At 35.2% G+C, this 16,871-nt stretch overlaps 1 protein-coding gene across 2 annotated transcripts in view; it reads right to left on the bottom strand.

Moving 5' to 3' along the window:
• Positions 1-16,871, bottom strand: part of EMB2247 (protein EMBRYO DEFECTIVE 2247) — a 53,240-nt gene that overhangs the window by 17,286 nt on the left and 19,083 nt on the right. For both annotated transcript variants that reach the window (XM_085672505.1, XM_028067540.2), the window contains exons 10-16: positions 10,862-10,937; positions 10,260-10,343; positions 9,801-9,949; positions 9,601-9,718; positions 9,197-9,313; positions 3,321-3,541; positions 1,978-2,067 (exon numbers count right to left, since the gene is read on the bottom strand). In XM_085672505.1, the coding sequence (XP_085528631.1) occupies positions 1,978-2,067; positions 3,321-3,541; positions 9,197-9,313; positions 9,601-9,718; positions 9,801-9,949; positions 10,260-10,343; positions 10,862-10,937 (855 nt within the window). The remainder of the gene's footprint in view (positions 1-1,977; positions 2,068-3,320; positions 3,542-9,196; positions 9,314-9,600; positions 9,719-9,800; positions 9,950-10,259; positions 10,344-10,861; positions 10,938-16,871) is intronic.

Below are 16,871 nucleotides of genomic sequence, written 5' to 3'. Positions count from 1 at the left end.
AACTAGAGTAAAGCATTACAGCCAACGTTGCAATTAGAAATTTCAAAAATGGAGGATTCTTAGGATTAAAATATCCTCAATATCTCCTTAGTAATTACTAGAACAATATCTTAAAAATCTTGCTATTCATTTAAGCATACTTTTATTTCCTTATTTAGAGAATTTGATTGTTCTTGTTATAGAGAAAAACTACATAGGGTTGATTTCCTTTGTGTCTAAAATAGATATAGGGTGAATATATTTATAATAAAGAGTGATACAAGTATATATGACAACCAAACATAAATATGGTAAATAAAAGATATTGTTACAAAGAATATCAACAATATCTACCAATATCAAACAATATCTATGTTTCCCCAATAAACAATAAATGTTTTGTTTCCCTAATTAACATAAAGCACAATATATCTAACACTTCCCCTCAAGCTAGTGCATATAAGTCGTATGTACCAAGCTTGTTACAAATATAATCAATTCAAGGTCCCCTTAGCGAACTCAGTCTCGATGTCTCTAGAAACAATCCTTTCTCAAATGAAATGACAATCAACGTAAGCTCACAAGTGGTTACTGCCATGGAACGATATTCTGCTTTTGCACTAGATCTGACAAGTATATTTTGCTTTTTACTTTTCCATGAAATAAGATTTCCTCCAATAAGACAGTACCCAGAAGTTGATCTTCTATTTGATGGTGATCTTACCCAATCTGCATTACAGTAACAAGTGATCTTAGTACTGCCTTTGTCTTCATACAATAATCCTCGTCCTTGAGCTTTTTGTTATGTATCGAAGCATACATGTCACAACATCCCAATGGCTATCACTAGGAGTATTTAGAAATTGGCTTACCACAATAATCACGAAAGTGATGTCAAGTCTAGTGATGGTGACTTAGTTGAGTCTACCTACTAGGGGACGATATCTTTTTGGGTCTTTCAATGGCTCCCCCTGACTTGGAAGAAGCTTCATATTGGGATCCATAAGAATATCAAAAGGACCACAACGCCTAAGAAATATTTTAAGGGACCCAAATCTTTAGTATGAAATTGCTGTTAAAGGTGCTCTTAGAGTTGTCAAATTCCAGTCTGATCATCACCCGTGATGATAATGTCATCAACAGAAACAACAAGGTAAACACACTTGCCAAAAAAGGAATGAAAGGAGCAGAGAGAATGATCAGCCTCACACATGGTCATGCCAAACAATATCAAGACAGAACTGAAGCGACCAAGAACATTCAAACCTTCATTGTTGCCAATGTAAATTTGATCAACACCATCAAAATGGTTGAACTATTGAATATTTTGAGTTTCTCCAATAACATGGAAAGAGGCTCTAGAATAAGGGATCCAAGTAGTAGAAGGGTTTGGAGAGGATGAATTGGCAAGCATAGTAGTGGGCACATTGGAGGCAAGACAAGTAGATGCAGGAGCAATAGCAAGACTGGCAAAAAACGGGATTGAGATGAAGTATGGAGGATATGGTAGAGACGTGTAGAGTTTGATTGGTGGTCGGATCATAGAGAACAAAAAATTCAAGGGGTTGAAAGGATGAATCAAAACGAAAAATACATACATAAGTAGTGTGACTGAATTTGAGGCAATTCTGACATTGAAAGTTAGCAAAACACCACCATGGCCACTAGAACTATGGGCACGAGCACATATAAAGAAGCAATGTAGTTTACTCTAGAGTTGTATGTTGTCTCTGAAACCTGGAGGATTGTGGATATTCCAAAGTGGACAAGTAATGTTTCCACCTGGAGGATTGTCGATTGGTGCGTGACTCGTGAGGGTAACACACTTTGATGACATAAATACTTAGTCAGCAACATGATGACATGTATTGTAGAATAGCTTGTTTCAAGGCTAAGTTATATCAACATTATATTTTCCAGAGGGTAACACACTTTGATCTTCATTTTTTTCTCAATCAAATAAAATCATTACCGGCATTAAGAATTAGAAGCACATACCCAGTTTCAAGCATTGTAGTAGGATAGAATCGCTTAAAATCCTCTGCACATGTGGATGGCCATCCAAGGGTACTAAAAGGCCAAAGTGCACTGATAAAAGATGAGTTTATAGTTAGCCCAAAAAAGTAACAGAAAAATCACAAGAAATTTAACATGTCCAATAAATCAGGTTTCAAACTGAAAATGACCACATAAGGTTTAAGATTTTGCCAAAAAATAATTTAAAATTTTATCAAACAATTTGATCAACTTCAATACAATTAACGTACACATGATAGCTCAAAAAATTGAAACTCAAAGGAAAATATGCTAAGCAAAATACTTTATAGAAGACCAATGATTGTCATAACAAAAAATCTCAAACAACACCAAAATATTCTTTAGTTTATACATTAATATCTAGGTTATGAATGCCTAATGAAAAATCCTTCCAAAAGTTTTCAGCAATTCTTCCAAAAAGAAACATACCATTTGTTTTCATTCACCCGTTTCAAAGTACATAATCCGATTAGCAGAAGAAAATACATAATTCTAGAACAACTTTACGCCGAAAGACAAAATTTACAAGACATGTAGAACTTTTTAATAATACACAAACATGAATATAAGAGTTTACAAATAGATGGGAGTATATTTGAATAAGTAAAGAAACTAAGAGGAAATAAAAGGTGCAAAGATGCCAAATCCCTCAACATGCATATTTAGAAACATCATTACAAGCATTAATGAAATTACTAAAGAGGAAATAGGGAACACACTATAAGAAATTTGTGATATGGAGAAAAGAGGAAATGGGGGAGATCTTATAGAGAATTTGGAAATAGAAATGGAAGTCCATGGTGTCATGCTCTAACTTTTGGATAGTATTTTGCTCTCTTCTTTCCTGTGCCTATTATCTTTTCTCCACTCCCTATTTCTGTTTGTTGTCTTTCTTGTCAGAAAAGTACAAGGAAAATTGCCATTTACAAAGAAGAAAAGAAGAGAGAGAGTCCGTAGACTTCAATTATCTGTAATTGGTGAGGCAATAGAATAAATCTCAATGCATGTGAGGGGATGGGGCATAAAAAGCACAAATATGGAGCACAAAAAAAGAACAAAGCGGAAAACAAAAAAGAAATGTGTGAATCTATCTACCAAGTACAGGACACAGTATGTTTAGCAGCATAAATAAAAAATGCCATGGCGTACACTCAATCCCCATACATTATATTGTGCAAAATGGAAACCTAAATACATTTATAAACACTGGATAGATACAAGACAGAATTCTCATTTCTAGAATGTACAAAAAGAAAGTCATGCAGATGCATCTAAAATTGAAAGAGATATATGAAATAAACTACCTTGAAAACCAAGTATCAAGAACATCAGGATCTTGATATATTTCTACATCCTTCCCATATGTCTTGCGAGCTTTCTCAAGTGCTTCCTTAGCATTTCTAGCAACTATATATTCCTCTTCATTGTCTTTTCCAGAAATGTACCACACAGGAATCCTGTGTCCCCACCATAGTTGTCTGCTTATACACCAATCCTTAATATTGGAGAGCCAATGGTTGTAAATCTGCCATGATCATAATTACTCTGTATTATTTTTTTGTTCAGAAACAATTAATAACAAGAGAAAGGACACAGGGAAGAGGGTAAGGTATAATCTAAATTGTAAAGCCAAAATGAAAGAGATACACGAAGGAATGATGTTACACATAAATCTGTGTGGCTGGTTCACCATTGAAAAAAGCCATTATTGTCATGGATAGATCTTGGTTTAGATAGAAGTGTCATGAAAAGATAAGGATCTGTACGCACGCTGAGCACTGTTTCTGGAGGTACACCTTGATGGCAAAAAACCATTGGGTTTTGAGCAATTTGATTAGCCTATAGCTTCCACCAGAACTTCTGGATCATGATCTTCATGTGACGGTCATTAGAACAAATAACATGTCGCATGTTGCGACACTTGTTCTAATAAAACTAGGGCATGGACTGCCCAGCCCACGTGATTAGATGACATAATGTACCAAATTCTCGCACTGATGAATTTCAGGGAAGGTGGAAGAAACATACTTCGGCTTACGTGTAAAGGACTATTTCTAAAACTTCACCAAGTCAAAATGCATCTTATTGTTGTTTGAATCCAAATGAGTTTGGCTGTTTGGCAGAACTGTAAGATTTTGAACACCAATTAATGGAATAGGCTAACTGACCTATCCATGAAATCTCTATTGGAGAGTAAATTACGGTTACGAACCAAATTTCTTGGAAAAGAGAAAGTAATAGAAGGTTTTTACTGCATAAAATGAGAAGAACAACAAATAGGAGCACCATCTCCTCCAAAAATTCTTTCTTGTAGTCCTAATAACACCACCTCATATTTCCTTTCTCTTGTCCGTTTCAGAGATAGGCGACACGAGCTACAAATTAGTGCGTTCCATTTAGTTTTTTTTTATTCCCCTCTTGCTATTTTGGATAGTAGGGCCTCCATTTAAGTGCAACACCTTTTTCTTATTTGGTGCATAATATAAATTTAATCAACTAGAGTAAGGATAAAAGTATAATAGTGCGAGAAAAATGTAAAAAACTACTTAAAAATAATATATAATATGATTCACAATGATAACAATAACATTATAGTAAAAAAAAATAAAAAAGATGTTTATAGCATAATATAAATCTAAATTAATATATTATTTATAGGTATTTTAATATATTTTTAATGTGAAGTAAACTCTCACAAGTTTACAATTGAAGCTTATACGAGTTGAGCTATGAACCTACAAACGAGTTTATGCAAACACTCAAGTTTGACAAATTTGTATATATGTATTATTAACTCAATTTTATAAAACTGACTTATAAACTGAGGATTACAATCACTTATATATTATAATCTAACCTTATTCCTAGTTGATGTGCGATCTCCAACACAACTCTTACATCAAAGAATGAACATCTTGAATGTGGGATTATATACTATGAAGCACAAGTACGGATAGGGGACAAGAACACAAAGATTCAGGGATCTAATAAGAAAAAAACTTTGAATATTTTATTTTTAAATTAATTATTATCGGATGGAAGGAAAAAGCAAACAGTTTACTTAAAAGGAAAGTTGAAAATAAGAGGTTTCCTTTAAAACAAGAAAACAGTTTTAATGTGCCAGCCTCCCTTCCTCAAGAGAGCAGGTGTGCAAGCTGCTAAGTGCACAAGCAGCACATTTAACAATTTTTCTTCTTTCGTAGCTTTTCATTATACCTGCAACAATCAGTTCTTTCTCTCCTCAATTCAAAAAAAAAAATTCTTCTTCCTCTTTTCTTTTGTTTTTATTTTTGAGTGATTGTTCTATGAATCATATATGGTGTTTGTGCCTTTTCATATCTTCTAGATTGGATTCACTTTTGTGTGATTCTTCAATGACACACGTGTCCAAGGAGTGGACCGCGTCACCGTGTCCAAAATCACCACCATGTCCAATTTAATAAACCATGTCGAACATCGTGCACGTGTAGACTGCATGTCCAAGACACTTCCAAAGTGGGGAAGCACAACAAAGTTGTCGCGTCATTGCTTCATAGATTATATATTTGAGTGGTCTAAAAGGAACTCTAGCGGTGGCATAATAGCCCCAAAGAACTTGATTGGGATAGGTTATAACACCATGAGGGTTTATACCTAACTCAACTCTATAAAACTGACTTGTAATATAAGGATTGCACCATACTTATTGATGAGCCCAAGACTCCTCATGAAGACGAAGAGGACCCTCTTAGGAGGATCACAAGGACCATAACTAGAAGGTAAATTTCCTCCTTACTCTCTTCTTTTTATTTAGCCATTCTTCTTTCATTAGCGTACCTAGACATATGTTGCCTCTTTTATTTCATAAGTTTCCTCTTGGACACTCCTTAGTTGATGTTGAGACTCCTTTTTAGAGGAGAGGACCTTGGACAAATGGCTCACACACACGGTACTGATCTTGAAGCCAAGGGAGGTCATCTTTGACCTTCTAGAAGTACTTGCTCTTAGAGGCAAGGTTGTGACCCCCTAGGTTGCCCTAACTTCTAGAAACATGCTTTGTAATTCCCTCTAGGTCCCTTACCCAGGCCTATATATGGGAACCACCTCACCTCTTGTAAAGGGATGAACATTGAGAATATAGACTTATGTTTCAGCCATGAGTTTATTGCCCCTTTGAGTGTTGAGTTTGGTGCACCTTTGAGTGTTCTTTTTTTTTTAGTCTTATCTTGAACCTTGGTCCAAGTGGGAGTGTGTGCAATGTCTATTGAAGACTTATTGTCACAATAGAGTTTCATGGGACCTGCCAAATTAATCTTCAAGTCAATTAAGACAATTTTTATCCATAATAACTCACATATTCCATGAGCTATTGATTTGAATTCTGATTTAGCTGAAGATCAAGCCACCATGTTTTGTTTGTTACTCCTCCAAGACACTAAGTTTCCACCCAGGAAAGTACAATATCCCGTTGTTGATCTTCTATCAACAAGAGAACCAACATAGTCTGCATCGGTGTAGGCTTCAAGATTAAGTTGTTCATTCCTTTTGAACAGAATTTCCTTTTTGTGATTGTCCTTCAAGTAGTGCAAAATCTTGTAAGCAACTTGAAGATGAGATTCCTTCGATTCATGCATGAACTGGCTGATTACATTTATCGAATAGGCAATGTTTGGCCTGGTGTGTGCTAGATATATTAATTTTCCAACCAGTCTCTAGTACATCTTTTTGTCTACTTTTGGTTCCTCTTCAGTTTTACGTAGCTTGTGATTAGGATCCAGCGGAGTTGAAGTGGGTTTGTTGCACCCAATAGTTCTTGTCTCTATCAACAAATCAGTTATATATTTTGTTGGGATATAAAGATTCCCTGGTTAGAATATGCTACTTCAATCCCTAGGAAATACTTCAATCTTCCAAGTTTTTTTAGATCAAATTCCTGGATCAGAGTCTCTGTTTCAGTTTCTCCTTCTCGTTTTCATCATTGTCAGTTACTATAATGTCATCAACATAAACTAAAAAAAGTGTTACCTCCCATTTTTCCGAATGTTTGGTAAACAATGTGTGATCTCCTTGGCTTTGCTTAGCCAAATCTCTTCACAGCTTTGGAGAACCTCCCAAACTAGGCTCTAGGAGATTGTTTCAATCCATAAAGTGCCTTTCAGAGCTGCACACCTTATTTTGTCTGTCTCCTTCAAACCTAGGGGATATTCATGTAGATTTCTTCCTCTACATCTCCATGAAGAAACACATTTTTAACATCATAAAATAGAAGTTTCCAATCAAAGTGGGCAGCTAAGGACAGCAAGATCCTTAAAGTATTCATCTTGGCGATCAGTGCAAAAGTCTCCTCGTAATCTAATCCGTAAGCTTCAGTGTATCCCTTGTCCACAAACCTTGCTTTGTACCTTTCATGAGATCCATCAGCATTATATTTTATCGTGAATATCCCATTTGCAATTAACAATATTCTTTTCTTTAGGTTTGTCCATGATTTCCCATGTATGGTTTTTCTGCAATGCTTCCATCTCCACCTTCATGGCATCTCTCCATTCTTTTCTTTGTTAAAGCTTAAGCAACATTATTACAAATAACAGAATTCATGCTAACAATAAGCTCTTATGGTTACTTGATAATCTATCAAGAGAAACATAATTCGATAGAGGATAGAAATGTTTTTTTGGGCAGTTTCTGGTGCCTTTCCGGATGGTTATTGGAAGATCAAGGCCATTTTTAGAGTCAAGTGTTTCCTCATTGTTTGGTTCAGATCTCTCTGCATTTTCTCCCTCAGAACTAGGGTTGAATTCATGGAGTTGCAGCATGTTTGCAATGCTCTTTCTCCTTGTGTAGACATTGCTAAATCTTGAACCATCTCTTGGGACAGGTCTTGTACAGTGGGTGGTTTCTCCTTGTACTCCAGTGGTCTCAGTGGAGAAATTTGTATCAGTTTCAGCTTCTAATTATGACCCAAAGTTAATTTCTTGGGTTTGTGATTCAATTATGGACATTGTAGATATTATTAAGATATTGTTAGATATTGTTAATCACAATATCAAACAATATCTTCTATTTATTCTATTTATTTTTAGTTACTCTCTTTAATTGTACACAAGGAGATTAATCTCAAACCCTATTTTCTTTATTCTCAACAGACATAATAAAGGACTCAGATTGGTCATCAAGATCTCCTGGACATTGTTATGTGGTTTCAGAGAAAAAAGACTTAGTTTTAAGGAAGGTAACATCTGCAATAGAGTTTTTAGTCTTTTTATCTCCTCTCTATTGAGACCTTCCACCATTGGAGATTCTTTAGTCTTGTTCTGCCATCTTTTGTGAAAAATTGGAATCCTCCTTTTTTGGTGTAGAATTAGTCTTTGGGAAGAAGAGATCAACAATAGGTTTGATGAATGTGAGCACAGAAAACTGCAGCAATTAAGGATGCTCCTCTAAAGATAAAATGGCAATGAAGGTTGTCGACTATGATGAATAATAATGTAGCAATGAAGGCCACAGAAAGCAAGAACCGAAACCAGAGCTCCAGGAAAACCTAGAGTTCTAAGACCATGTTACAAAACAAGATATAATTGTGGAATAATTTTCCTTGATGATTTGAAGAAAAATACATAGGTATTTAAGAAGGTGAGGTGAAGTTTGCCTACACTTCTATATTTTAAATTAAACTTATCTTTAGTTGACTGGGATCTCCAAAACGACCCTTCATACTGAAGCATGAACATTTCATGAGACTAAATATTCATGGGTGATGCGACAATAGCTCGATAGCGGGTGTACAATAGGTTCAACAAAACTCACAAAGATACTATGACACCAACCTAAAAACTAAACAATTATTTTATTGATATCAATCACACCAATTACATTCTTATCATCTCTATTGCACTAACCAAAACCTTTAAAGAAAAGAAATATGCTGAAATAAATAGCAAGATTATGAAGATATTGTTTCCTAATTACTATGGAGATATTGAGAATATTTTTTATCCTGATAATTCGCTATTTACAACAGGAAGATTTTTATTTATTCTCATACCTTATCCTTATTATTAGAGGATATCAAATCTCCTCTATTTAATATATTGTTTTCTCAATATAATAAAGCACCCGTTCTGTCTAAAAGACACATAGTTTCAGCCCAATGTATCCCTCTTTTCTATAGTTTAACATCCAAAACAATGAATGAGCGAACCTTCTCAAATCTTTCAGGAATTATAGTCAATTCTCTTTTTTCAACTGCTTGAAGTGCTTTCTCAGCAAGAGGCTCCATACTCACAAACCACTGCTTACTAACAAGTGGCTCTATCACCTAATTCAACAATTAAAAAAGTTCACAATTAGAAAACTTTAACAATAGACAAATTGTTAGATATTGTTTAGATATTGTTTGATATTATTAAGATATTGTTAGATATTGTTAATCACAATATCAAACAATATCTTCTATTTACTCTATTTATTTTCAGTTACTCTTTTCTATTATATGTGTGGTTTATATACAAGGGAGATTAATCTCCAACCCTATTTTCTTTCTTCTCAACACAAATCAAAGAGAGAATATAATGCAAGTTATCAACTAAGAGCATGCTTTCTTACTTCTCCACCTCGCTGAGATCTCGGAACTCGTAATGTGTGGGGTTCCTTTTTCACAGCTAATCCTGTCTCCTCAAGCTCTGCCCATAGTTTTTTTCGACCATCAAAACGATCAAGTCCACTGGTATTATAAATATTAAATTAATGTTAGTCAAAACAACTTATGATAAACAAGAACTTTAGCAAAATAGTTCTAGGAATACCTGTACAACCCAGTAACATCATTTAGTGTTCCATCCTTATTCATCACATTAAGTATCGGAAGACCAAGCTTGCGAGCTAGCAAATAGTCATCATGGTCATGTCCTGGACTAATTTTCAACACTCCAGTTCCAAAATCTTTATCCACGTGCTGGGACACATAATACGAGTCAATATAGATTAATAATGACAAGGATTCACATTAGTATAGTCCCTGAAATATTGTTGGTTGCAAAATCATTTGTGCAAAAGAAGGCATATTCAGAAAATGTATTAAAAATTTTAAATTTGTAACAAGGAAATATTATTGAAAGAAATACAAGTTAGAATTAAGAAGTATCTATTTAGAACATTGCGTATTATCAATTTGCGATTGTACTAGTTGTATTAGAACAAACAATAATCAAGCATTAAAAGAATAATTTAAAATTACTTTGTTGAACAAATTGCAACTTTTATACCTTGTTAGCAATGATAGGAACATGACGACCAAATGTCTGAGGTACAATTGCCATCATACCAATATACTTGGAATATCGATCGTCCTGCAGTTAGTGCAAACTACAAGATTTTAGATTATAAGTTAGGGCATTGAATATACTTCTTTTTCAATATAGTAAAAATTAAATTCCATGATTTCAATTAATTCATTCATTAAATGGGATTAGAATTTAATGTATCCAATTAGAATTATAGCTGCATGAAGTTCATGCATCACATAAAATGCATTCAGTGTTGATATGTATTGGTGTATCAATCAATTCAATAATCATTTAATTTATTATTCTATGTCGAAATCTGGTAATAGTTCAATTCAATCCCCCCACCTCTCTCGAACGAAGCCCCTAAAATCCAACAAAAATCTGCCGGGAGCTTACTCTCTCAAGCATCCATTCTACAGAACAATTATCAAACTAAGATAGTTAAAAGTAATTCCAATTTAAAATTCTATTTCTTATAGAGGGAAAGGAAATATGAATGTTCAACTTTGTTCCCCCAATTAACACAGCATAATTTACTGCTCAACTCAACCCTACGAGAACAAGAAATCTATCTATCCTACCTCTGGATGAACTGCTAGTGCCACATCACCAAATAAAGTCTCTGGTCTTGTTGTAGCCACAGTCAAGAAGTCACTCCTACAAAAAAAGTAATTTCTAAACCATCAATGCTAACAGTAATTGAAAATCAAAAAAGGTGCATCCACGGAGTATGAAATTAAAAGAAAACAGAAAGATGATGACACCAGCTTTCTATCATCACTGAAATAGGCATTGAAGATTAAATATTTCTAATTCATATGTTCTCGTCTAATGATCAATAACATCTCACACACAAGCAGACATATGTAATAGTTAAGGTACATTTCTGTGTGCCAATAATCTGAAATTTTCAAGTAAAATGAAGAAATAAAACAATGACTTGTGTTAGATATATTGCATTTTATGGAAACATTGATATTCTTTGATATTGGTAGATTTTGTTGATATTGTTTGTAAAAATATCTTCTATTTACCATATTTATATTTGGTTGCCATATATACTTGTATCATTCTTCATTATAAAGGTATTACACTATGTGTATTTTAGACACGAGAGATTAATCTAATACCTAGTTTTACTATATTCAATATGGTAACTATAGCCTAAAGCTTTTGAGAGTTCATATTTGAATTTTGAATTCATTGAGAGAGGATTCTCTTTGGTTCTTGTCGCAGAACACTGATTCTTATCAAAAAATGATATTTTTGTGGTGAATCTTCATTGACTCATCAATTTGCTAGATTGTGGCGTCTTCATCTCTATCTTATTTCCACGCTTTGTGGAAGGGATTCTCCTCCTTTGATTAGAGGAGATAGCTCAACCACTCCTATAGAAGAAGTTGCTTAGATGATAGAGATAGGAATGAGATTTTAAGCATATTATTGAAGGACCAGTTGGCTCAAGCCAAAAGCGCATCAAACAACAAGCCGACAAGCATAAGAGGGAAGTGAGTTATAAGGTGAGAGATGTAGTGTACCTGAAGATTCAACCGCCCTAGATTTTATGGACCTTATGAAATTACAGAAAAAATTGGGGAGGTGGCATATAGATTGAAAATACCCCAAGGTAGCAAAGTACATCCAACTTTTTATGTATCTTTGCTGAAACCTATTATTTCGGTTGCAATGGAAGTCCAACCATTACCTGCTTATTGAATGAAGAATTAGAGTTACAACTACAACCAGAGGAGGTGTTGGCAGTCAGGAGAGATGAAGAGAGATCTCCGGTAGGAGAGAGGGGGTGGGGAGGTGAAGTTTGAGAGTGTCAGACCTTTTTAGCTGGAGGGGGAGCCATTCGTGAGCAAGGTGAACAATTGGATTGCGTAACTCTGTGTATTTTGTTCACTCATCTTTTCGTTTTCACAACACATAAAAAAATATTTCATGCTATTCCGTTATCTTTGGGCATTCGTTGGAGTCATTATCTATCACCCACTGATAGTCCTATGGACTCAAATCAGAAATTAATGAGAGACCAAGGTGAACTTTTCTCAGACCCAGACAGATACAAAAGGTTGGTTAAAAAACTCATTTATCTTACTATAATAGGACCTGAACCTTCTTCTCCAGTGGGATCACTAGAATAATGTGATTCACATTCTCATATATGTAAGAGAAACCTAGGATAGGGATTGATGTGAGAACAAGGAAAGTACTCAAGTCGTAGGGTAATATGATGTAGATTGAGCTAGTTGTCCAATTGACAGATGTTCTATTACAAGATATTGTGTATTGCTTGAAGGGAACCTTGTATCTTGGAAAAGAAAGAAACAAAGTGTTATTTCATGAACTAGTGCAGAAACTGAATATCGATCTATGGCCCTAGCTACATGTGAACTTGTGTGGATTAAACAACTCCTTCAAGAGTTGAAATTTTTGTGAAAATGAGCGGATGGAGTTGTATTGTGACAATCAAATAGCTCTCTTCATATTGTCTCCAATTCGATGTTTCATGAGAGAACAATACACGTAGAAATTGATTGTCATTTTGTTAAAGAGAAGTTTTTGTCCAAGGATCTTATTACTGAGTTTGTCAACTCTAATGAACAACTTGCAGACATTCTAACTAAATCTATAAAAAGCGCCTAGGATTCAGTTTATATATACCAAGCTTGGTGCATATGATCTAAATGCTCTAGCTTGAGGAAGATGTTGAAATGTAATGTTTTCTTTTATTATTTTTCATGTATGTGAACTCAACTTTACGGTTAGGGTTTTAGGAAAATACCTTTCCTCTTCTTTGTATTTTATAAATACATTAGTAAAAACGTAATGGTGTAAGAAAAATATACACTATTTTTTTCATCTCATTTATTCAAGTGAAGGTAATTCAAATAAGTTCCTCAACAATTGTTGGAAAGGACAGCAAAGTAGAAGCCACAATAGCATATACTTCAGAAATTGAATTTGAACAAATAAAACTAAGAACAATTCACCATTCATAAAGTGCAAATCACTATCGTAAAGCCCAATTGAACAAATGAGTTAAGAACTGAGAATAATTCACCATTCATGAAGTGCAATTCACTATCGCCAAGCCCAATTGAACAAATGAATTAAGAACTGAGAATAATTCACCATTCACAAAGTGCAATTCACTATCACCCAACGCAATGAGAACCACAGAAAATATAGATTTATCAAAATAAGAGAGCAATGAGAACAAGATTGCAAGAGAAAAAATAAGAACAAGAACTAAAACCAAAGAAGTAAAAAAAAACTATCGACTGGCCAAAATGTTACTAAAGGGTCACAGGGCAAGAGAGGAAACAAGTAAAACATGATAGTTGTTAGATATTGTTTAGATATTGTTTGATATTATTAAGATATTGTTAGATATTGTTAATCATAATATCAAACAATATCTTCTATTTATTCTATTTATTTTCAGTTACTCTTTTTAATTGTACCTCTCTCTATTATAAATAGATTACCCTATGTATGGTTTATACACAAGGGAGATTAATCTCAAACCCTATTTTCTTTATTCTCAACATCTATTTTCTTTATTCTTAACATGGTAAGAGAGCTTGAGGTATTTTTTTTTTTCGTTGCCGGTGCCGTTGCCTCCGCCTCTGCCGCCGCCGCAACCACCGTTGGAGCCGCCGTCGCCGGAGTGTCAGTTTCAGTAACAAATATTTGTTCTCTTCTTTATCCGTTACTAATCTTTTACCTTCTGTTACACTAGCTGATGGTTCTAGAGTCTCATTTCATGGTGTTGGCACTGTTAAACTTTTCCTTTCTTTAACCATTGATAATGTTCTTTATCTCCCTGGGTCTCCTTTCAACCTGTTGTCCATTAGTCGTCTAACTCGTTCTCTTGATTGTGTTGTTTCTTTTACCAACAATTTTGTGTGTTTACAAAATCGGAGTTCGAAACAGGTGATTGGCACAGGATATGAGTCTCATGGTCTTTATCATCTCCGTCCCTCTACACACGTTGGTGCAGTTATGGAGTCTCCCTCTCTTATTCATGCTCAGTTAGGTCATCCAAGCCTTGCCAAGTTACAGCAGCATGTCCCTGCTTGTCCAAGTTGTCTCGTTTGGACTGTGAGTCGTGTCAATTAGGCAAGTATAGTCGTATTTCCTTTCCTCGTAGTATAACACGTGATGCTTCGTCCCCTTTTGCCTTGGTTCACTCTGACATTTGGGATCCTAGCCACGTTAAGTCTACTTTAGGTTTTAAATACTTTGTTACTTTCATTGATGATTATTCCATATGTACTTGGATATTTTTAATGAAACATCGTGCAGAATTATTCCATATCTTTCAATCTTTTTTAAATAAAACTAAAACTCAGTTCGGTGTTTCTATTAGAGTTTTGCGCAGTGATAATGGCCATGAATTACTTTCTCATTCTTTTAAACAATTTATGGCTTCTCATGGTATTCTGCATCAAACTTATTGTGTTTATACCCCTCAACAAAATGGTGTAGCTGAACGTAAAAATAGACATCTTATTGAAACCACTCACACTCTTTTAATTCATGGAGAGGTTCCTGAACGTTTCTGGGATGATGTCATTCTTACTGCCTGTTATCTCATTAATCGTATGCCTTCTTTGGTTTTAAAGAATAACATACCTCATTTCATTCTATTCCCTCATGAATCTCTTCATCCCTTACCATTAAGAGTTTTCGGGTCTACATGTTTTGTTCATAATTTTAGTCCTGGTCTTGACAAGCTTTCTCCTAGATCACATAAGTGTATTTTCTTAAGGTTTACAAGATCACAAAAAGGATACAAATGTTTTTCTCCTTTTCTTAACCATTATTTTGTATCTGCAAATGTCACCTTTGATGAGTTCTCCTTTTATTTTAAGAGTCAATCTTCACCTCTACCTCCATCCAATCCTGACAACTCTCCTAGTACCTTTATTGTTCCTATTGTTTGTGACCCTCTTACTGTGTCTTCTTCAACCTCGGTTCCTACTCCACAGTAGCTTCTCCTCCACCACCTCTTCAGGTTTATAGTCGCCAAAATCGATCACTCCCACCACCATGTGACTCCACTCAAGTGCCAACTACTTTGTCTCCTCCGGCTCTGACACCTGAGTCTGACCTTCTCATTGTTCTCTGAAAAGGTATGCGGTCTACCCGTAATCCCTCTCCCCATTATATTGCTTTGAGTTATCATCGATTGTCATTACTTTTTTATACATGTCTTTCTTCTCTTTCTCCTGTGACCATTCTAAAACTGTCTGTAACGCTTTAGCATATCCTGGTTGGCGTCAGGCCATGACATATGAACTAAGTGCTCTTCATAATAGTGGAATTTAGGAACCGGTCCCGTTACCGTTTGGGAAATCTGTTGTTGGTTGCAGGTGGGTGTTTGCTATCAAAGTTGGACCTAATGGTATTATTGATCGCCTCAAAGCTCGTCTTATGGCCAAAGCTCGCCTCAAAGCTCGCCTCAAATTTTTGGGTTGGATTATGGAGATACCTTTTCCCCGTGGATAATATGGCTTATGTTCGTTTATTTATCACCATGGCTGCTCTTCAACAATGTCGTCTTTATCAATTGGATGTTAAAAATGCTTTCCTCAATGGTGATTTGCAAAAAAAAATCTATATCAAGCAACCTCCTTGGTTTGTTGCGCAGGGGAAGTCTTCCGGGATGGTATGTCGTCTTTGCAAATCCCTATATGGCCTAAAACAATCTCTTAGAGCTTGGTTTGGAAAGTTTAGCAATGTTGTTCAGCAATTTGGTATGACTCGGTGTGAAGTAGATCATTCTGTCTTTTATCAACACTCGAGTACTAGATGTGTTTACTTGATAGTATATGTTGATGACATCGTTCTTACAGGAAGTAACAACCATGGCATCTCTCAGTTGAAACATCATCTCTGTCACCATTTTCAGACCAAAGATCTTGGCAAACTCAGATATTTCTTAGGTATTGAGGTGACACAGTCCAATGATGGTATTGTTATATCTCAGAGAAAGTTTGTCATGGATATTTTGGAAGAAACCGGGTTGATGAGTTCAAAGTCTGTTGATACACCCATGGATCCCAATACTAAACTTCTACCATATCAGGGGGAGCCTATATCTGATCCTGAGCAGTATAGAAGATTGGTTGGAAAATTGAATTATCTTACCATTACTCGTCTTGACATTTCCTTTGCAATCAGTGTGGTAAGCCAATTTCTTAATTCCCCATGTGAAGATCATTAGAATGCAATCATTCGTATCTTGAAGTATATTAAAAGATCCTTTGGAAAAGGCTTGTTATATGGTTCTAATAACCATATAAGAGTTGGTTGCTATTCAGATGCTGATTGGCCAGGATCTCTTTCTGATAGATGATCTACATCTGAGTATTGTGTCTCCATTGGTGGTAACTTGATCTCGTGGAAAAGTAAAAAACAGAGTGTTGTAGCAAGATCCAGTGCAAAACCATAATACAGAGTTTGGCTCAAGCAATTTCTTAGAGAGTTACAATTTGGAGATGTTACTCAAATGACACTTGTGTGTGACAATTAGGATGCTCTTCATATTAGCTCTAATCCTGTCTTTCATGAGAGGAC

Source organism: Vigna unguiculata, chromosome 4 (genome assembly GCF_037176805.1).
Source record: "Vigna unguiculata cultivar grain cowpea cultivar isolate G323 ecotype 2 chromosome 4, ASM3717680v1, whole genome shotgun sequence".
Lineage (NCBI taxonomy): Eukaryota > Viridiplantae > Streptophyta > Magnoliopsida > Fabales > Fabaceae > Vigna > Vigna unguiculata.
This window is presented reverse-complemented; position numbering and strand designations above follow the sequence as displayed.